General features: G+C 48.8%; 1 protein-coding gene across 1 annotated transcript in view; it reads left to right on the forward strand.

The window, feature by feature from the left end:
• Positions 1–22,993, forward strand: part of stt3a (STT3 oligosaccharyltransferase complex catalytic subunit A) — a 91,807-nt gene that overhangs the window by 37,889 nt on the left and 30,925 nt on the right. Inside the window, exons 8-11 of the mRNA XM_072486765.1 lie at positions 9,088–9,252; positions 10,225–10,405; positions 12,694–12,849; positions 20,178–20,269. Coding sequence (XP_072342866.1) covers positions 9,088–9,252; positions 10,225–10,405; positions 12,694–12,849; positions 20,178–20,269 — 594 coding nt within the window. The remainder of the gene's footprint in view (positions 1–9,087; positions 9,253–10,224; positions 10,406–12,693; positions 12,850–20,177; positions 20,270–22,993) is intronic.

The raw sequence follows: 22,993 nt of genomic DNA on the forward strand, positions 1-22,993 counted from the left end.
ATAATAAACACAGTAGAAAACACAAACCCCCTCTGGGTTGCTGCTGCTGCTGACCACCTCCTAACGCTCCGCTAGAAAGCCTAGGAACGGTTGCCACCGCCTGAAGAACCCTTGCACAGACCCTCTCAGGGCAAATTTTACCCTCTCCAATTTAATGAACCCTGCGATGTCGCTGATCCAGGCTTCCACACTCGGGGGGCCTCGCATCCTTCCACTGTAGCAGAATCTTCCGCCGGGCTACCAGGGACGCAAAGGCCTGAATACCGGCCTCTTTCGCCTCCTGCACTCCGAGCTCGTCCGATACCCCAAATAGTGCTAACCCCCAGCTCGGCTTAACCCGCGTGTTCACCACCTTAGACATCGTCCTCGCAATACCCCTCCAGAACCCATCCAGCGCCGGGCACGCCCAGAACATGTGGGTGTGATTTGCTGGGCTCCCCGAGCACCTCCCACACCTGTCTTCCACCCCAAAGAACCTGCTCAGCCTCGCCCATGTCATATGCGCTCTGTGAAGAATTTAAATTGTATCAGGCTAAGCCTAACGCAAGAGGAGGAAGAATTAACCCTACCCAGGGCGTCCGCCCACGTACCCTCGTCTATCTCCTCCCCAGGCTCTTCCTCCCATTTACCCTTTAGCTCCTCCACTGAGGTCTCCTCCTCCTCCTGCATCTCCTGGTAGATCGCCGAGACCCTGCCCTCTCCAACCCACACCCCCGAGAGCACCCTATCCTGGATACCGAGTGCTGGAAGTAAAGGGAACTCCCTCACCTGCCGTCTTACAAACACCCTTACCTGCATGTACCTGAAGACATTTCCGGGGAGAAGCCTGAATTTTTCCTCCAGCGCCCCAAGGCTCGCAAACGTCCCATCTAAAAACAGGGCCCCATCCTTCTAATTCCTGCCCTGTGTCAGCTTAGGAACCCTCATTGGCAGCCGAGTAATACCCACACAAATTAGGTAACGCTAACCCTCCTCTGTCCCTACTCCGCTCCAAAACCCTTCTCACCCTCGGGGCCTTTTTCGCCCACACGAATCCCATGATGCTCCTACTGACCCGCTTAAAAAAGGCCTTGGGGATCAGGATGGGGAGACACTGGAATATAAAAAGGAACCTCGGGAGCACCGTCATCTTCACCGACTGTACCCTACCCGCCAGGGAGAGTAGCAGCATATCCCACCTTTTAAACTCCTCCTCCATCTGCTCCACCAGCCTCGTCAAGTTGAGCTTGTGTAGGGCCCCTCAGCTCCTGGCCACGTGGATCCCCAGGTACTGAAAACTCCTTTCCGCCCTCTTCAGTGGAAGCTCGTCTATCCCCTTCCCTGGTCCCCTGGGTGTACCACAAAGAGCTCACTCTTCCCCACGTTGAGCTTATACCCGGAAAAGTCCCCAAACTCCCTGAGTATCTGCATCACCTCCGGCATCCCCCCCCCCCCCCCACACTGGGTCCGCCACATACAGTAACAGGTCATCGGCATACAACGAAACCCGGTGTTCCTCCCCTCCCCTCCCCCCCGACCAGCCCCCTCCAGTTCCAGGACTCCCTTTGAGCCATAGCCAAAGGCTCAATTGCCAATGCAAATAGCAAGTGGCTTAGGGGGCACCCCTGCCTCGTCCCCCAGTACAGCCAAAAGTGTTCCGACCTCCTCCGATTCGTGGCCACACTCGCCACCGGGGCTTCGTAAAGTAGCCTAACCCAACTAATGAACCCCTCCCCCAACCCAAACCTCCTCAACACTTCCCAGAGGTACCCCCACTCCACCCTATCGAAGGCCTTCTCCGCGTCCATCACCGCCACTATCTCCGCTTCCCCCTCCACTGCAAGCATCATGATTACGTTAAGGAGCCTCCGCACATTGGTATTCAGCTGCCTTCCCTTAACAAAACCCGTCTGGTCCTCGTGAATCACCCCCGGGACACAGTCCTCAATTCTGATAGCCAACAACTTCGCCAGCAGCTTTGGGTCCACGTTGAGGAGAGAGATTGGCCTATACGACCCACACTGTAATGGGTCCTTGTCCCGCTTCGAGATCAGCACCCTGGACATCGTCGGGGGTAGGGCCCCCCTCTCCCTCGCCTCATTGAAAGTCCTCACTAATAGAGGGCCCAGCAGGTCCATGTACTTCCGGTAAAATTCCACCGGGAACCCATCTGGCTCTGGTGCCTTCCCCGCCTGCATACCCCCCAGCCCCTAAGTCAGCTCCTCCAGCCCTACCGGTGCCCCAAGCCCAGCCACCTGCTCCTCCTCCACCTTCGGGAGCCTCAGTCGATCCAAAAATCGATGCATCCCCCCCCCCCCCCCCCCTCCGTCGGGGGCTCAAACCTATACAGCCCCTCATAAAAGTCTCTAACTACACCATTTATTCCCACCGCACTCCGCACCGTGCTCCCCCCTTTATCCCTAACTCCCCCAATCTCCTTCGCTGCCTCCCGCTTCCGAAGCTGGTGTGCCAACATCCGGCTAGCCTTCTCCCCGTACTTGTACACCGCCCCTTGCGCTTTTCTCCACTGCACCTCTGCCTTCTTGGTGGTCAACAGGTCGAACTCGGCCTGGAGGCTTCGTTGCTCCTTGAGTAGTCCCTCCTCGGGGACCTCTGCATACCTCCTATCCACCCTTAAAATCTCCCCCACCAATCTCTCCCTCTCTCTCCTCTCCTTCTTCTCCTTGTGGGCCCTAGTGGAGATTAGCTCACCCCTAATCACCGCCTTCAGCGCCTCCCAGACCACCTGCACCTCCCTATTATCGTTAGCCTCTAGATAGCTTTCAATGCACCCCCGGATCCGCCCGCTCACCAACTCATCCGCCAGCAAGCCCACATCCAGGCGCCACAGCGGGCGCTGGTCCCTCTCCCCTAGCTCCAGCTCCACCCAATGAGGGGCATGGTCTGAGATGGCTATGGCCGAATACTCCGTGTCCTCCACCCTCGGGATTATTGCCCTACTCAAAACGAAGGAGCCTATCCGGGAGTAGGCTTTATGTACGTGGGAAAAGAAAGAAAATTCCCTGGCCCCCGGCCTGACAAACCTCCATGGGTCCACTCCTATCTGGTCCATAAACCCCCTCAGCACCTTGGCCGCCGCCGGCCTCTTACCCGTCCTGGACCTGGAGCGGTCCAATGCTGGATCCAGTACTGTGTTGAAGTCCGTCTCTTCTCTCTCTTCTCCCCCCCCCCCCTCCATTATCAAGCTCCCTGCCTCCAGGTCCGGAATCCGGCCCAACATGCTCCGCATAAGTCCGGCTTCGTCCCAATTCGGAGCATATACATTCACTAATATCCCCTGCAGCTTACCACTCACCATCACATACCTACCTCCATTGTCTGCCACGATGTTCAGCGCCTCAAACGACACCTGCCTCCCCACCAAAATCGCCACCCCTCGGTTTTTTGTGTCCAACCCTGATTGGAAAACCTGCCCTCCCCACCCCTTTCTCAGCCTAACCTGATCTGCCACCCTCAAATGTGTCTCCTGGAGCATAACCACATCTGCCTTCAGTCCCTTCAGGTGCGCGAACACACGGGCCCTCTTGACCGGCCCGTTCAGGCCCCCCCCCCGCCGATTAGCCATTCCTTTTTCTAGGCCAACCACGTGCCCGCGCCTCCCGCACTCTCCATTTCCCCCAGCGGCAGACCCCCGCCCCGACTCTCTCTCCGAGCTCCAGCTCCCCTTTGGCCAATGCAGCAGCAACCCGGTTCCCCCCCTAGCTGCGTTGCTCCCCCCATAGCACTCCCGTAAGTCTGCTGACCCCGCCACTCCATCGACCCCCCAGTGTGGTAGTCTCTCTCTTTCCCCAATACAGAAACAATACAGAACAGAACATCCCCCAAAGCACAGTAACCACAGTAGCCCCCCGCGACCTCCCCTCACAACCGACCCTCAGTCCGTGTCCAACCTTTTGGCCTGAATAAAGGTCCACGCCTCCTCCGGCGACTCAAAGTAATGGTGCCGGTCCTTAAACGTGACCCACAGTCGCGCCGGCTGCAGCATCCCGAATTTCACCCCCTTCCGATGCAGAACCGCCTTAGCCCGATTGTACCCGGCCCTCTTCTTGGCCACCTCCGCGTTCCAGTCCTGGTATATACGGACCTCTGCATTCTCCCACCTGCTGCTCCGCTCCTTTTTTGCCCATCTTAGGACACACTCCCTGTCCACCAAGCGGTGGAACCGCACCAATACCGCCCGCCAATATTGGGCCTCCTCGCCAGGACTCGGTGGGCCCCATCCAGCTGCAGGGGCCTCGGGCAGGCACCCGCGCCCATCAACATGTTCAGCATCGTGACCACATTTGCACCAGCATCCGACCCCTCCACTCCCTCCGGGAGACCCGGAATCCGCAGATTCTTCCTCTTCGACCGATTCTCCATGTCCTCTAACTTCTCCTGCCATTTCTTATGCAGCGCCTCGTGTGCCTCCACCTTCACCGCCAGGCCCAATATCTCGTCCTCATTCTCCGAGGCCTTCTGCCGCACCTCCTGGATCGCCGCCCCTTGGGCCTTCTGGGTCTCGACCAGCTTGATCGAAGCCTTCATCGGCTCCTGCAGCTCTGCTTTCAATTCCGTGAAGCAGCGCTTGAGAAACTCCTGCTGCTCTTGCGCCCACGCTGACTGGTCTCCACCCGCCGCCATCTTGGCTTTCATCCCTCGCACTTTTCGCTGCACCAGAATTACTTTTTTCACCACTCCACTCCTGGTCCAATCCATACAGTGCCGGGGAAATCGTACTGTCACCTTCCCACACTGGGAACAGTCGAACAAATGCCACTGGGGCCCCTAAAAAGAGCCCAAAAGTCAATTTCTGGCGGGAGCTGCCGAACGTGCGACTTAGCTCAGCATAGCCGCAACCGGAAGTCGCCGCAACTGGCTTTTAAATACGAGCGATGCTGTCTTCCCGCCAGAAGTGGCAGCAGAGAGTAGGTTGCATGCTCGACAGGTACACTGACTACACATGCCCTGTGCATCCATACATTTGGCCCCAAATCACAGAGGAGAGATTCCTCCATTTTCTAGCTGCGAGCAAGTAAGGCAACAGGACTGTGAAGAACTGAAGATGGATCATTTTGTTATAAGGAAGACAGGGCCAGAGGCACAAACAGGCCAGAATCTCACAACTGAATCTGCTGGCGAGAGCTACTCGGGAGAATCCACGGCAGGGCACAGCAGTGCTAGTGTGAGCTGTTCAGGAGAGTCCACATCAGAACAAAGCAGTGCTGGTGTGAGCTGTATTCCGAACCCTAGGGCCTCTGATGACCAGCCTACTAAGAAGAAACTGAAATCAGGAACAAAGCAGTATAACGATGAGTTTGAGGACAAGCCTCTTGACTTTTTTGGCAGCTTACTGTGTAGCTAAAGAGAAAATGCCCCACTGTACCAGAGAGATCAGTTCTCCCTGCAGCATTAGACATGGCTCGTACGGCCCGAGATGAGAGGTCAGTTGAAAAACTAAAATGCGTCCCCCTTAGTGATAAAGCAGTGGCTTGCTGAATTTGTGATATTGCTGCGAATTTAGAAGCCTAGCTTATTTCTCGTTTAAAGTCAGCAAAGGAGTTCTCAATACAACAGGATGAAAGCACAGACGTTTCAGATTGTGCAACCTTGCTAGTTTAGGTTAGGTATGTTTGGCACAAAGTATTTGTTGAGGATTTGCTGTGCTGCCTGACATTACCAACCAACACGACTGGCGCAGAGATTTTTGAAGCATTGAATAGTTAACATGGTTGGAAAATGTGGGCTGGACTGCGGGTTGGAAAATTGCAGAGGAATACAAGCGATGGGCAGCCAACATGACTGGGAGGCATGCTGGTCAGGACATTGTTTGGAATCATTGTTTTATTCACCGTGAGGCATTGGAATCGAAAGGAACTCCATCTGATCTTGAAGTGGTGTTGAAAGGAATTGTGAAAGATGCAAATTTAATTAAACGCAGCGCACTCAATACCAGGCTTTTTGAGGCTCTGTGTTCCGATTCAGGGGCTGAGCACGCACAATTCTTGTTCCACATGGAGCTACGTTGGCTATCAGGGGGTCGGATGTTTGTCACAGTTTACGAACTGAAATTTAAAATCCACTCTTTCCTCCTTGAGAAACCATCCCCTCTGGCTGATTCATTCGGTGCTGAAACTTGGGCGCTAACTATGTCTTAACTTGCAGACATCTTTTCAATTCTAAACAAACTGAACCTCATTGCATGGGAAGGATGATTGTTTTCGGCATTGTGAAGTAACTGAAGCTTTCCAAAAGTCATTGGAAGTTTGGCAAGTGTGAGCCAAAACATGTTCCCTACATTGCTGTGACACATCAAAGAAAACCGTGTTAGTAAGGGATGTCAATAGACTGGCAAGCCTTATTCAGTCTCATCTGGCTGCCCTGATCAACAGTTTTTGTCGCTGCTTCCAGAGAAGTTTCAGATTTTGAAAGAGAAGAGGTGGGTGAAAAATTATTTCCCAAGGTCAGTTATTAACTTACAGCTGACTCCAAGTGAAGAGACTGTTCTTCTGCATTTCACCTGAGACAGCACATTAAAAACAGCGCCACAATTCCATGAGGCTGTCAGAAATATACAGTGCTGACTAAAATAACCATTTTGTTGCTATTGCCCTTCACAACAACCTACTTGTGCAAGGTTGGATTTTACATCCTCAAAAAGATGACGACAATACAAAGGAACCAGCAATTTATATGCACATTAGCCTCTTTCTCCTGTGAACCTGTTTGGAGTGAGATCCTGACAACCAAACGGATTCACCTGTTGCCTAAAGGAAAGCAAAAATTGAGTGTCACGATGGTCGGCTGGTTGGTAAAAGTGGGTGCTGGGAAAGAAAGTTTGAAAAGCACTGTTTTAGATCACACGCACTGTTGCACTGTGTTATGAGCCAGGGTTTAGAGAACCCCAAAGTGTATCATGGAGTATACCTGACCCACAACTTTTACTAGATTGTGGATGGGGAGCACACGGTCCACTCTACAGGTGGGGTACAGCAGATATGGAAAAGTAATTTTTAAAGCAAAACCATGTTTATTCTATGAACTCTTTAACCTTTTTGGAATATACAGTGAACATCTTCGCAACTATCAATTCAAATACAACCCCCAAAGAATGCAACACTAAGTAATGATTAAGCTGTCCTTTTAACATCCATAAGATGTAAAAAAACCTTCAAAACAAAAAGACATCAGGCTTAACTTCACTACTGAGAATATTTATAATTCTGAATTCACCAAATGATCCAGAGATAGTCTTTTGATGGCAGAGAGAACAGCAGTACACCTGCTTGGTCTGGCTTCAGCTCCCACACTGAAAACGAAAGTAAAACACACCCTGCAGCCTGCTCAAAAACAAAAGCAAAAAGCTGACAGACAGCCCAGCTCCACCCACTCTGACATCGCTGCAGTGGTAAACACCCATTTCTTAAAGGTACTCTCACTACAGATATTTATATACACACCCATTTATAAACATCCATTTCTTAAATGTACTCTCACATGACAACTGTATGTTGGTGGTGGGAGGAGCAAATGTCAGTGGTGGTGGATGGCGTGCCAATCAAGCAGGCTGCTTTGTCCTGTGTCAAGTTTCTTGGGTGTTGGAGCTGCACTCATTCAGGCAAGTGGAGAGTATTCCATCATACTCTCGGCTTGTGCATTTTCGATGATGACCAGTATTTTGGGCAATCGGGAGGTGAGTTACTCATTTCAGAATTCCTAGCCTCTGACCTGCTTCTTGTAGCCACAGTATTTATATGGCTGGCCCAGTTCAGTTTCTAATCACTGGTAACTGCCTGGTAGTGTTAGTGAAGGATTTAGCACTGACAATGCCATTGAATGTCATGGAGGAATGGTTAGATTCTCTCCTGGTACTTGAGTGATCTGAAATGAGCCACAAACGTTTATTGCGCAAATTTGGGAACATGTGCCTGGTGGTAGTATACTTGTGCTGCAGAGGAAACACTGGTATCTACCTAACAATGGAAAATTTACCACTATGTCCTACACACAAAACCCAGGACTAACCTAATTTGACAATTTCCCATCCCATCAGAGAAGTGACAGATGGTCTTGCAACAATACTATCAAATGGTACGTATTCCCTTGTAACCTCGTTGCTTAGATTGGATTCGCCAGAACTACTTCGCTCCAGAACTCATTGCAGCTTTGGTCCAAATGTGGCCAAGTTGCTGAATACCAGATGTGAAGTGAAAGTGACTACTCTTGACATCAAGACAGCGCTGAACTGTGTGTAGTATCAAGGAGCCCTGGCAATTAAAGGCAATGGGAATAGGTGGGGGGGAAAGTTTCCACTTGCTGAAACAAAGGAAGATTGTAGATTGTTGGAGACCAATCAGCCCAACTCCGGAAATCAATGCAGGAATTACCCAGCGAGGTGTCCTAGGCGCGAGCATTGTTAGCTGCTGTATCATTGACCTTCCCTCCATCGTAAGGCCAGAATTGGGGGTGTTTACTAATGAGTGCACAGTGTTCAGTTCCATTCGCAACTTCTCAGGTACTGAGACAATCCGTGCCAGCATGCGGCAATACTTCAGGCATGGGCTTGAGAGATATTTCCAGTGACATTACTGTCGTCGAATTCCCCCAACACCAACATCTGGATCTCTGATCAAATCTTAACTTGGCCAGTCACACAAATACTGTGAATGCAAGAGCATGTCAGGCTGGGAATTCAGTGGTGAGTAACCCCTCTCCTGACTTCCTAAAGCCTTTTCACCATCCAGAAAACACAAGTCAGAAGTGTGCTGGAATACTCTCCATTTTTCTGGATGAGTGCAGCTCATCAACGCTCTGAGCTCTACACCATCCAGGACAAAGCAGCTTGACTGATTGATACCCCATCCACCACTGAAACATTCACTCCTTCCACCACCAACGCAGATGCACTTTCCGAGGCTCCTTTGACAGCGCCACCCAAACACACAATCACTATCACCTGGCCGAACAAAGGCAGCTGGCATATAGAAAAACCCCATTTTCTGACTTGTTTAAATGGATACATGCCCTTGTTAAAATAATGATATTTCATATCAATGCATTTATTATTAATATTAGCATTCAATTGATAATGCGTTTTATTCCTTTCAGGTTTCATCATGGGGTGGTTACGTGTTTCTGATTAATCTGATCCCTCTTCACGTACTCGTCCTTATGCTGACTGGCCGATTTTCCCACCGGATCTATGTTGCATACTGCACGGTGTACAGCCTTGGAACCATCCTCTCAATGCAGATCTCCTTTGTGGGATTCCAGGTGTCTAAAGCTATTTGCTTTCTCTCCTGTCCTCTGGATTGTGCTGCTGTACAGTCCCACATGTGTTGGCAGCCCCTCAACATGTATGAGTCGAGGTGATGAGGACATCAGACCAAGCCAGATCTTAATGGAGGAGGCCCTTTTTACAAGACTGTATAGCACAGTGTGGGGCAAGGCTATAATGTCCAGCCTGCTGACATATAACTATATCTTACAATTATCCCTTTTAAGTTTTTATGTTCAGCCTCAGGCAGGAACAGGTGCAGACTATTCAGCTCCTTTATCATGTCGACTGTTAACTTAGATAATGGCTGACCTGTACCTCAGCTCTGAATGCCTTGGTCCATATCTTTAAATTCTCTTCCATTAAAAAAAGCTATCACCCTCCCATATTGAAAACATTCAATTAACTCCCAGCACCCACAACCTGCTGAGAGAGCGAATTCCAGATTTCCACTATCTTTTGTGTGGTTAAAAAGTACTTCCTGATTTCACATCTAAATGACAAGACTCTTAACCGTAAAACCTTGTGTTCTGGATTGTTCCACCAGAAGAAGTTGTTTCTCTGTCATTACCCTGTCAAGTCCCTTAAACAACTGGGAACTGAAATCCTTTTGCAAAGTAGATGCAGTCAGTTTCAGACCAGACTGCCCATTTTAGTAAGCAGCAGATGCAGTGACCCCTTACCTGAAGCATTTATGCAGCAGTTTCCGGTCAAGTAAGTCGGAATTCATTGTTCTCTATCATTTAGGTTTTAACAAGTTAGCTGGATCCTGGTACATAGGCTCCAATATTTGTTACACTGATTTGATTTAATTTCATCTCTTATATTGTGCATGTCAATAAATTATTCCTTTTTTCAAAATAAACCATAATATTATAATGTTTGGATACGGAATACTTAATGCCCTGTGAGCAATCTGGGTCGTACGATGAAGTATTTTAATTACCTGGTTTTCTTTCACCCCTCAGCCTGTCCAGTCTTCAGAGCACATGGCTGCTCTGGGCATTTTTGGTCTGTGCCAAATCCATGCGTTTGTTGACTATTTACGCAGCAAGTTAAACCCGCAACAGTTTGAGATCCTTTTCAAAAGTGTCATCTCCCTGGTGGGGTTGGTGGTTCTGTCTGCAGGAACAGTGCTGATGCTGACAGGTACCATGTTACTGCTTGTTTTGTTCTATTACCTCTTCCTCTTCATTACTGCCCCCTCCCTAACCCTGCCGCTCTCCAAATCAATCACCTCCACTCACAGCCAGAAGAGTGGTCCATTTTATCTCATCCTAACGACAGCAGAAGCACTACCTAATACCAGAGAAAAGAGGGGTGTGTGTGAGATCACTGATGATCTGAAATTTCTTTGTTCTTCGTTCTATTGCAGAAAATACGGAGGCTGGGGATTGAGGGTGATTTAGAGATGTGGATCAGAAATTGGCTAGCTGAAAGAAGACAGAGGGTGGTGGTTGATGGGAAATGTTCAGAATGGAGTACCACAAGGATCTGTTCTGGGGCCGTTGCTGTTTGTCATTTTTATCAATGACCTAGAGGAAGGCGCAGAAGGGTGGGTGAGTAAATTTGCAGACGATACTAAAGTCGGTGGTGTTGTCGATAATGTGGAAGGATGTAGCAGGTTACAGAGGGATATAGATAAGCTGCAGAGCTGGGCTGAGAGGTGGCAAATGGAATTTAATGTAGAGAAGTGTGAGGTGATTCACTTTGGAAGGAATAACAGGAATGCGGAATATTTGGCTAATGGTAAAGTTCTTGAAAGTGTGGATGAGCAGAGGGATCTAGGTGTCCATGTACATAGATCCCTGAAAGTTGCCACCCAGGTTGATAGGGTTGTGAAGAAGGCCTATGGAGTGTTGGCCTTTATTGGTAGAGGGATTGAGTTCCGGAGTCAGGAGGTCATGTTGCAGCTGTACAGAACTCTGGTACGGCCGCATTTGGAGTATTGCGTACAGTTCTGGTCACCGCATTATAGGAAGGACATGGAGGCTTTGGAGCGGGTGCAGAGGAGGTTTACCAGGATGTTGCCTGGTATGGAGGGAAAATCTTATGAGGAAAGGCTGATGGACTTGAGGTTGTTTTCGTTGGAGAGAAGAAGGTTAAGAGGAGACTTAATAGAGGCATACAAAATGATCAGGGGATTAGATAGGGTGGACAGTGAGAGCCTTCTCCCGCGGATGGAAATGGCTGGCACGAGGGGACATAACTTTAAACTGAGGGGTAATAGATATAGGACAGAGGTCAGAGGTAGGTTCTTTACGCAAAGAGTAGTGAGGCCGTGGAATGCCCTACCTGCTACAGTAGTGAACTCGCCAACTTTGAGGGCATTTAAAAGTTTATTGGATAAACATATGGATGATAATGGCATAGTGTAGGTTAGATGGCTTTTGTTTCGGTGCAACATCGTGGGCCGAAGGGCCTGTACTGCGCTGTATTGTTCTATGTTCTTGGGATACGAGTGCCGCTGGTAAGGCCAGCAGTTAATGCTTTAAGAGGCAATCACATTGTTGTGGATCTAGAGTCACATGTCGGCCAGACCAGTTGAGGACAGTAGATTTCCTCCCCTGTGGGGCAATGCTTTTCATTCAGTGGTCTTGTGTTGTGATCAGACGTTTCTCCTGCTGTATGTTGCATAGAATGACATAGAATTTAATCACAGCCAGTTCAGTCCATATTGTTGACCTTCTCCACCTCTGCAGATGTTTCTGGGTGCTGATTCCTGCTTGTGTACAAACTGAGGGGGAAGATTAACGTACTCCCTATCGTTTTTGGTTGATTGTCTGTGTTCTAGCAGGAAAATCGATTTCTCTATTATCGTTTATAACTGCCATATTCCATGATCGTGGTCAAGTATTTCCTGAAGATTGTGTAACCTATTCCTCTGTTTCCTTAATAAGCTTCCTGTACAGTGTTCTCCCTGTTACTTATGGATTATTAACTTTCCCAGTATTCCTTCCTGGATTGGCATACTGGCTGCTTTCACTGTGAAATACTAAGAATACTGTTTGCTCATAAGATAGGTGCAGATGGAGATGGCCATAGGATGGCCTATCCTGAAATAGCTCCCAAGGACCTCCATCAAACTACAACTGCTTGTGAATACTACCAGAAGTCAATGTTATCACGCTAACATTAGCCCTGCTTTAGCCCTGTACCATCTTGTCCTGCTTTGGGTTGAATTTAAAGTAGTGTTCTACCTCGATTTGCCTTTTTCTAAGCTAGCTGCGAATGTGTCTACCACTTGTCGGGCCCCTCATTGTTGTTTCTCCTTAAGGTTGAGTAACCTTTGCTTCAATAACCTTTCCTCCTGACTCAGACCTCTGATTTGAAAAAAGAAGGCTGTTTTATATTGTATTCACGATGAATCAACAGATTGTGGCAGCTAATATACTTGTTCTGTTTTCTGAATATAACTAGGTGTGATTTAATTGCAGGCAAGATTTCCCCATGGACTGGCCGTTTTTACTCTTTACTGGACCCTTCTTATGCAAAGAACAACATTCCCATCATTGCCTCGGTCTCTGAACATCAGCCCACCACTTGGTCGTCATATTACTTTGACCTGCAGCTCCTCGTCTTCATGTTTCCAGGTAAGCGTGTTTACAAGGGAATGAGGAAGCAATGCACGTACACACTCAACCTGCATTAGGCATGTGGATTTGTGCAACATGCCATCTGAAAGCTTTCCTGAGCTGTTAACAGACCATGTTTAGCAAAGACCTTTTCAAACGAGGTATTTAAGAGGAATGATTATTCTTTAACAGTGTTTGTTGGAGATTAAGATATTCAGATGTTAGAAGGAGGCTGCTGATGGTGGCACCCAACTCCCCACCACCTCATGCCTGAGTCCTGAACCCGGTTTATTTTTGGGCCAGCCTGAAAATTTAGGCTGAGTGGAAAATGGCTCTTTAAGTGGTCAATAAATTGGCCACTTAATGGCTTCAAATGGGGTGTGGGTAGGCCAGCCTAGGCCCCACTCACCCATTCAAGTGTCAGATTGCAAAGCAGTCAGGGTGGGCAGGAACCCAGCGGCAAGGGCATTCAAGAAATGTTACACTCACCCCCACCCCTACAAACCCACCAGCAGGAGTGAGTTAAATTCTGCTCAATATCTTTCTATAACGCTATTCTTTCATCCATGGTGCTTACAATGCCACCTATCTTGGTGCTGTCGGTAAATTTGGATATGTGCCTTTCTATTTCACCATCCAAGTCATTAATAAGTAAAATGAATTAACACAGATCTTTGTGGGCCACCACTAGACACATCCTAAAAATTAATACCTGCCCATATTCTTATTTTCTGTCTCCTGCCACTCAGTCCATTTTCTGACCAGGTCAGTAATTGGCCTTTTGAGTCAAGGGACTAAATTGTCAGTTCCTGTAACTATGTTCCAGACTTAAAGACTAAAGTAGTACAAGTGCAGCGTCTCAAAATTGACAACCTTGGGGCGGAAATCTTGCCAGATTTCAGGTGGCTTGGAGGCCAAGCAGAATGGGGTCAGAGGTCGCTTGTAGCATAGGAATAGAATGGCGTTCAAGCGTCGAAACAGGTAACTAATCGGACGCCCTACCACTGCCAATGGAGTGGCCGACAAATTGTCCTGATACGTTCTTTTCATTTTACTCAATTCATGGCCACACAAAAAATGTCCAGTTTTCAGACAACTCTGGTTTTTGGACACCCAAATTCAAGGCACTGTACTGTCATAATTACTGGAGAAATTGCTGTGCATTTTTCCACCTAAAGGTGGAAGTACACTTTGCATACTTCCATTATTATCAAAACATTCGCTTCCTCATTTCTTGGGTTTCGGTTTGTTATAGCTGAGTTGCTCACTGAACCACTTCAGCCACTAATTAAAAGTCAAACCCGGACTTCTGGGTGCGGCGATGACCAGCTGAGTCGCACGTTTCGGCAGCTCCCGGTGAAACGGACCTTAGGGCTCTTGATAGGAGCCCCAACGGCAATTTTGACAGCTAAAAACACTGCGGTAAACCAGAAGGGAATCCCCCCTGGATACGGATGAAAAAAGGAGGAGAAAGTGGCCGGATTGCAGTGGATCCTTTAGAACAGCGGCAAGGAAGGCAAGCAAAAACCAAGATGGCGTCGGAAGGTGGCAGTTTAACATGGGGCCCTGAACACCAGGAGTTCTTGAAATGCTGTGTGGAAGAGCTGAAAAAGGAAAAGAAGAAAGAGCTGTTGGCCCCGATACTACAGGCGATCGAAGGGCTAAAGGAGGAACAAAAGACCCAGGAGCGGGAGCTTCGGGTCGTGAAGGCATAGGCAGCCGAGAATGAGGACGACATACAGGGCCTGGTGGTGAAGATGGAGATGCATGAGGCACATCAGAAACGATGTGTGGAAAGGTTGGAGGCACTGGAGAACAACGCAAGGAGGAGGAACCTGAGGATTCTTGGTCTTCCTGAAGGTGCGGAGGGAGCGGACGTCGGGGCATACGTGAGCACGATGCTGCACTCGTTAATGGGAGCGGAGGCCCCGGCGGGTCCGTTGGAGGTGGAGGGAGCATACCGAGTGATGGCGCGAGGACCGAGAGCAGGAGAAATTCCCAGAGCCATAGTGGTGAGATTCCTCCGTTTTAAGGATAGAGAAATGGTCCTTAGATGGGCAAAGAAAACTCGGAGCAGTAAATGGGAGAACGCAGTGATCCGCGTTTATCAAGACTGGAGTGCGGAGGTGGCGAGAAGGAGGGCGAGTTTTAACCGGGCCAAGGCGGTGCTTCATAAAAAGAAGATAAAATTTGGAATGCTGCAACCGGCAAGACTGTGGGTCACATATCGAGGGAGGCACCACTACTTTGAGACGGCGGATGAAGCGTGGACTTTTATTGTGGAAGGAAAACTGGAATGAGCGGGTTATTAAAAAGAACGTTTGAACAAAGTGGTGGGGCGAATGTGGGGGGCGAAGAGGGGGGTTAAAAAGGGGGGAAAGAGGAGTTTTATGTACTAATCCTGCGATGTGGTAACTTTTCTCTCTTCCACAGGTGGTGATGGGGGAGGAGGGGAGGTGGAGGAGATGGGGCGTTGGCCATTGGGGGCGGGGCCAAGGGAGAAGCGCAGGCTTGGTTCCCGCGCTATGATAATCATGGCGGGAATAGAGAAGCAGGAAGGAGGGGGCGTCGCACGGTGCGAGCCGAGGTCGGCCAGAGTTTGCTGACTTCTGGGAGCAACATGGGGGGAGTAATTACGCTAGCGGGGGGGGGGGGGAGAATTACTGGGTTGCTGCTGCTGGGGAGAGGGGGGAGCTGGGATGGGAGGGGATGGGCAGGGGGGCACCGCCTGGGGGAGATACAGCTGCGTGGGAACCGGGTGAGGAGCTGGAAAAAGGGGATGGCTAATCGACAAGGGGGTGGGGGTAGGAAGCCCCCCAACCCGGCTGATCACGTGGAACGTGAGAGGGCTGAACGGGCCGATAAAGAGGGCACGGGTACTCGCACACCTTAAGAAACTTAAGGCAGATGTGGTTATGTTACAGGAAACGCACCTGAAACTGATAGACCAGGTTAGGCTACGCAAAGGATGGGTGGGGCAGGTGTTCCATTTGGGGCTAGATGCGAAAAACAGGGGGGTGGCTATATTAGTGGGGAAGCGGGTAATGTTCGAGGCAAAGACTATAGTGGCGGATAACGGGGGCAGATACGTGATGGTGAGTGGCAAACTACAGGGGGAGACGGTGGTTTTGGTAAACGTATATGCCCCGAACTGGGATGATGCCAATTTTATGAGGCGGATGCTAGGACGCATTCCGGACCTAGAGATGGGAAAGCTGATAATGGGGGGAGATTTTAATACGGTGTTGGAACCAGGGCTGGATAGGTCGAAGTCCAGGACTGGAAGGAGGCCGGCAGCAGCCAAGGTACTTAAAGATTTTATGGAGCAGATGGGAGGTGTAGACCCGTGGAGATTTAGCAGACCTAGGAGTAAGGAGTTCTCGTTTTTCTCCTATGTCCATAAAGTCTACTCGCGAATAGACTTTTTTGTGCTGGGAAGGGCGTTGATCCCGAAGGTGAGGGGAACGGAGTATACGGCTATAGCCATTTCGGATCACGCTCCACACTGGGTAGACTTGGAGATAGGGGAGGAAACAGGAGGGCGCCCACCCTGGAGAATGGACATGGGACTAATGGCAGATGAGGGGATGTGTCTAAGGGTGAGGGGGTGCATTGAAAAGTACTTGGAACTCAATGATAATGGGGAGGTCCAGGTGGGAGTGGTCTGGGAGGCGCTGAAGTCGGTGGTTAAAGGGGAGCTGATATCAATAAGGGCACATAAAGGGAAGCAGGAGAGTAAGGAACGGGAGCAGTTGCTGCAAGAACTTTTGAGGGTGGACAGACAATATGCGGAAGCACCGGAGGAGGGACTGTACAGGGAAAGGCAAAGGCTACATGTAGAATTTTACTTGCTGACTACGGGCACTGCAGAGGCGCAATGGAGGAAGGCACAGGGTGTACAGTACGAAAATGGGGAGAAGGCGAGCAGGTTGCTGGCACACCAATTGAGGAAAGGGGAGCAGCGAGGGAAATAGGGGGAGTGAGGGATGAGGAAGGAGAGATGGAGCGGAGAGACTGAATGGAGTGTTCAAGACATTTTATAAAAAATTATATGAAGCTCAACCCCCAGATGGGAGGGAGAGAATGATGGGCTTTTTGGATCGGCTGGAATTTCCCAAGGTGGAAGAGCAGGAAAGGGTGGGACTGGGAGCACAGATCGAGGTAGAAGAAGTGGTGAAAGGAATTAGGAGCATGCAGGCGGGAAAGGCCCTGGGACCGGATGGATTCCCAGTCGAATTCTATAGAAAATATGTGGACTTGCTCGCCCCGGTATTGACGAGGACCTTTAATGAGGCAAAGGAAAGGGGACAACTGCCCCCCCGACTATGTCTGAAGCAACGATATCGCTTCTCTTAAAGAAGGAAAAGGACCCGCTACAATGCGGGTCCTATAGACCTATTTCCCTCCTATATGTAGATGCCAAGATCCTGGCCAAGGTAATGGCAATGAGAATAGAGGAATGTGTCCCAGGGGTGGTCCACGAGGACCAAACTGGGTTTGTGAAGGGGAGACAGCTGAACACGAATATACGGAGGCTGTTAGGGGTAATGATGATGCCTCCACCAGAGGGGGAAACGGAGATAGTAGTGGCGATGGATGCCGAGAAAGCATTTGATAGAGTGGAGTGGGATTATTTGTGGGAGGTGTTGAGGAGATTTGGTTTTGGAGAGGGGTATGTTAGATGGGTGCAGCTGTTGTATAGGGCCCCGATGGCGAGCGTGGTCACGAATGGACGGGGATCTGCATATTTTCGGCTCCATAGAGGGACAAGGCAGGGATGCCCTCTGTCCCCATTATTGTTTGCACTGGCGATTGAGCCCCTGGCGATAGCGTTGAGGGGTTCCAAGAAGTGGAGGGGAGTACTTAAGAGGAGGAGAAGAACACCGGGTATCTTTGTATGCGGACGATTTGTTACTATATGTGGCAGACCCGGCGGAGGGGATGCCAGAAATAATGCGGATACTTGGGGAGTTTGGGGATTTTTCAGGGTATAAATTGAACATGGGGAAAAGTGAGTTGTTTGTGGTGCATCCAGGGGAGCAGAGTAGAGAAATAGAGGACCTACAGTTGAGGAAGGTAACAAGGGACTTTCGTTACCTGGGGATCCAGATAGCCAAGAATTGGGGCACATTGCATAGGTTAAATTTAACGCGGTTGGTGGAACAAATGGAGGAGGATTCCAAGAGATGGGATATGGTATCCCTGTCACTGGCAGGGAGGGTGCAGGCGGTTAAGATGGTGGTCCTCCCGAGATTCCTCTTTGTGTTTCAGTGCCTCCCGGTGGTGATCACGAAGGCTTTTTTTAAAAGGATTGAAAAGAGCATCATGGGTTTTGTGTGGGCTGGGAAGACCCCGCGAGTGAGGAAGGGATTCTTACAGCGTAGCAGGGATAGGGGGGGGGGCTGGCACTACCGAGCCTAAGTGAGTATTATTGGGCCGCTAATATTTCAATGGTGAGTAAGTGGATGGGAGAGGAGGAGGGAGCGGCGTGGAAGAGATTAGAGAGGGCGTCCTGTAGGGGGACTAGCCTACAGGCTGTGGTGACAGCCCCATTGCCGTTCTCACCGAGGAACTACACCACAAGCCCGGTGGTGGTGGCTACACTGAAGATTTGGGGACAGTGGAGACGGCATAGGGGAAAGACTGGAGCCTTGGGGGGGGTCCCCGATAAGAAACAACCATAGGTTTGCCCCGGGGGGAATGGATGGGGGATATGGAATGTGGCAAAGAGCAGGAATAACGCAACTGAAAGATCTGTTTGCGGATGGGAAGTTCGCTGGTCTGGGAGCGCTGACCGAGAAATATGGGTTGCCCCAAGGGAATGCATTCAGGTATATGCAACTGAGGGCTTTTGCGAGGCAACAGGTGAGGGAATTCCCGCAGCTCCCGACACAAGAGGTGCAGGACAGAGTGATCTCAAAGACATGGGTGGGGGATGGTAAGGTGTCAGATATATATAGGGAAATGAGGGACGAAGGGGAGACTATGGTAGATGAACTAAAAGGGAAATGGGAAGAAGAGCTGGGGGAGGAGATCGAGGAGGGGCTGTGGGCAGATGCCCTAAGCAGGGTAAACTCGTCGTCCTCGTGTGCTTCAGTTTAAGGTATTACACAGGGCGCATATGACTGGAGCACGGCTCAGTAAATTTTTGGGGTGGAGGATAGGTGTGCGAGGTGCTCGAGAAGCCCAGCGAATCATACCCATATGTTTTGGTCATGCCCGGCACTACAGGGGTTTTGGATGGGAGTGACAAAGGTGCTTTCAAAAGTAGTGGGGGTCCGGGTCGAACCAAGCTGGGGGTTGGCTATATTTGGGGTTGCACAAGAGCCGGGAGTGCAGGAGGCGAGAGAGGCCGATGTTTTGACCTTTGCGTCCCTAGTAGCCCGGCGCAGGATATTGCTAATGTGGAAAGAAGCCAAGCCCCCGGGGGTGGAGACCTGGATAAATGACATGGCAGGGTTTATAAAGCTAGAGCGTATTACGTTCGTTCTAAGGGGGTCGGCTCAAGGGTTCACCAGGCGGTGGCAACCGTTCGTCGAATACCTCGCAGAAAGATAGATGGAATGGAAAAAAGAAGGCAGCAGCAGCAGCCCAGGATCGGGGGGAGGGGGGGGGAGGAGGAACCAGAAGGACTCTCAGGGTTGTTAATATATAGTGTATAATATGTATAGGTCGTTGCTACAGATAATTATATATTGGACTGTTAAATTATATTTTTGGAGAGTGTTACTTGTGATAAGGCAGTTGCCAATTAGGGTTAGTTTTCATTTTTGTTATTTATTATTTATTCATTTTTTGTTTATAAAATAGGTAATTGTTATTTGTGTTGTTATAATATTGTGTAAAGGATGCACAATGTACTGTGTTGGTTGACCAAAAATTTTCAATAAAATTTTTTTTTTTTTTTAAAGTCAAACCCATAGTCGTGGGATTAGAGTTACATGGAGGCCAAATTGAGCAAAGTAACTTGTTCCATTCCTCAAAATAGATTTGTACGCCTGTTGGTTTTAAAGACACCGACATCATGGGTGGGGGGGAACACTTTTAGACATGCTGCTTTTATTTACAGATTTTTTTTGAACGGATTTCAAATTCTAAGGCTGTCATGGTGTGATTTGGTCCGGTGTTCTCGGGATTACTGGCCAGACATCTGGATTACTTTAATGGCTACGATGCACTTTGGGTCATCTTGAGGTGATGGAATTTGGTATTTTAATTATCTTCTGTTTCTTTCTGATTTTCTGTGTAAGTAGTAGCATCTATCTGCAACTTAGCAGCAGTTTGGAAATGTTGGGTGGCTTAGTTTGTGTCTGACTGCAATATTTTCTTGTGCTTTCCTCCTGCAGTTGGTTTGTACTATTGTTTCAACAACTTGTCGGATGCTAGGATTTTCATCATCATGTACGGAGTCACCAGCATGTACTTCTCGGCTGTGATGGTAAGAATGTTTCTGAGCCATGCTGTGCAGTGTTGCCAGTGAGATTCATTGGTGAAACGTTTGCACTACGAACTGAGGCACCTGAATCCAGATTGAAGTTCCTGCCCTCTAATTAAGCACTTTACCAAAAAATAAATAATCAGCAAGATGCTGTTACCACATGTTCTGGTAACTGCAGAATTTGCCACTTATGAAGCAGTCTGAAGTGGTGGATTCTCTGATTACACATGGTGTACTGCATAACATTGAAACAGCACATGATTTAAGAGCATTTCCTCCTTCTATACTATATTGATCAGCATGTCAATGAAGCCCAACAATTCTTCACAGCCATAGAACCCATACAGTGTGGAAGGAGGCCATTCAGCCCACCATGTCTGCACCAACCCTTCGAATGAGCTACACATTTACACTCCCCTGTCCACCCCACCCTATCCCCATAACCTAACCTGCACATCCCTGGACATTAAGAGGCAATTTAGCATGGTCAATCCACCTAATCCACACCCGGTTTCCTCCGGGTGCTCCGGTTTTCTCCCACAGTCCAAAGATGTGCAGGTTAGGTGGATTGGCCATTCTAAATTGCCCTTATGCCCAAAATGGTTAGATGGGGTTACGGGATAAAGGGGATAGGGCGGAGGCGTGGGGCCAGGCAGACTCAATGGGCCGAATGGCACTGTAAATTCTATGAAATCTTTGGACAGTGGAAGGAAATTGGAGTACCCGGAGGAAATTCACGCAGACATGGGGAGAATGTGCAAACTCAAAGTGACCCAAGATCGGAATTGAACCTGAGTCCCTGGTGCTGTGAGGCAACAGTGCTAACCACTGTGCCACCGTGTCATCTCACGCTATCCGCTGAGGCCCTTGTTTTCCCAGTTGGTTCTGTTTTCTTAACTAATGAGATGGTAAATCCCTGATGTGTTGTGTGTTTGGTAAACACTTTAAAAGATGAAGTTAAAACAAGGCTTTCATGAACCGCTTTGAAAAGGGCAGTTCTTTCAATCCTGTGATGTGTTTTGTGCAGATTCATTTAGTTTTCTAAAGAGAAGGGGTGAAGGCAAAACAAAACTCTGCTGTGGGTTCCATGGGTAGGGATTTCTCTGACATCTTCCAATATTCACTCCCGTTCCTCTTACTTATTTATCTGTTACTTGCGGTGATTAACTCAACGTTACACTTCAAAGCAGTCAGTCACATTGTGCACTGAAACTTACACTGCCACATTTGTCTTTTAATAGTAATCGCTTCTTGTCACAAGTAGGCTTCAATGAAGTTACTGTGAAAAGCGCCTAGTCGTCACATTCCGGCGCCTGTTCGGGGGGGACCGGTACGGGAATTGAACCCGCGCTGCTGGCATTGTTCTGCATTACAAGCAAGCTATTTAGCCCACTGTGCTAAACCAGCCCCATGAGGTGCAAGTAAAATGTAGTGTGTGCCTCTATTTGGCTGAAATGTCTACTTATTGTCGGAAATGCATTTCTGCTCCAAATTCATCTGTGTATGCACCTTTTGCAATTTAGAGTGCATTGTTAGAGAGCAATTATGCAGAGCTGGATTTTGGTGTCAAAAAAGCATTCACATGGAATATTTCACAGTGCAGCGATGTTTAGAGGGGCACACTTTGGCCCTCTTTCCATCTTTGAACAAAGTAAAATTATTGCTTCATCAAAATTTTATTTGACGTTAGCACTGCTGCCTTACTGTGCCGAGGTCCCAGGTTCGATCCCAGCTTTGGGTCACTGTCTGTGGAGTTTGCACATCCCCCCGTGTTTGCGTGAGTTTCGCCCCCACAACCCAAAGATGTGCAGGGTAGGTGGATTGGGCACACTAAATTGCCCCTTAATTGTAAAAAAAATGAATTGGACACTTTAAAGAATTTTGTTTGACATTCCTATGAAACTACTGGTTTTCTTCCAAGCAGCGCCATCAGCCAAGTCTCTCTCTGCTCTATGCCTTTAAACATTTAGGAAGGCAGGCAATAGCGTGGTGGTGATGTCACTGGGCTTGTGATCCAGAGGCCCAGGCTCATGCTCTTGGACACTAGTTCAAATCCCCCCCACTGCAGCTAGTGGGATTTAAGTTCAATTAATTAATAAATCTGGAATTAAAAGTCCCACTAATGGTGACCAGAAACCATCATCGGTTTGTCATAAAAGTCCATCTGCTTTAGTAGCATCCTTTATTAAGGAAGGAAAGCTGCTGTCCTTACCTGGCCTGGCCCATGTGTGACGTCAGACCCACAACAATGTAATTGACTCTTAACAATTCTCAGAAATGGCCCAGCAAGATTCTCAGTTGTTCCAAACCACTACAGAATCAAAAAGGAATTAAACCAGGTGGACCACCCAACATCACGCAGAGGGTGAGTGGGTGAACCTACACCACATGGATTGTAGTGGTTCAAGAAGGCAGCTCACCGTCATCTTAAGGGGAAGAAGGCAACAAATTGCTGGCCTGGGCAGTGATGCTCACATCCTGTGAAATATATATTTTTTAAATCTCATTTACATTTTGTCCAAAGGATCTTTTTGAAAACAGCCGAGGACATACAATCTGATTCTCCAGCAAATAGGCGGCATCCTGGAATACAGCAGCACTCTGCTTCATCCTCAGTAGCAACCCACACCAGTGGCGATACTTTGAAATATTGTGGCAGCAATCTCACCGAATCAGACTAATGGGGAAGGACTTAAGATGCTCCTTGTTTCTATTCACCTCCGT

Source organism: Scyliorhinus torazame, chromosome 21, assembly GCF_047496885.1.
Source record: "Scyliorhinus torazame isolate Kashiwa2021f chromosome 21, sScyTor2.1, whole genome shotgun sequence".
NCBI classification, from domain to species: domain Eukaryota; kingdom Metazoa; phylum Chordata; class Chondrichthyes; order Carcharhiniformes; family Scyliorhinidae; genus Scyliorhinus; species Scyliorhinus torazame.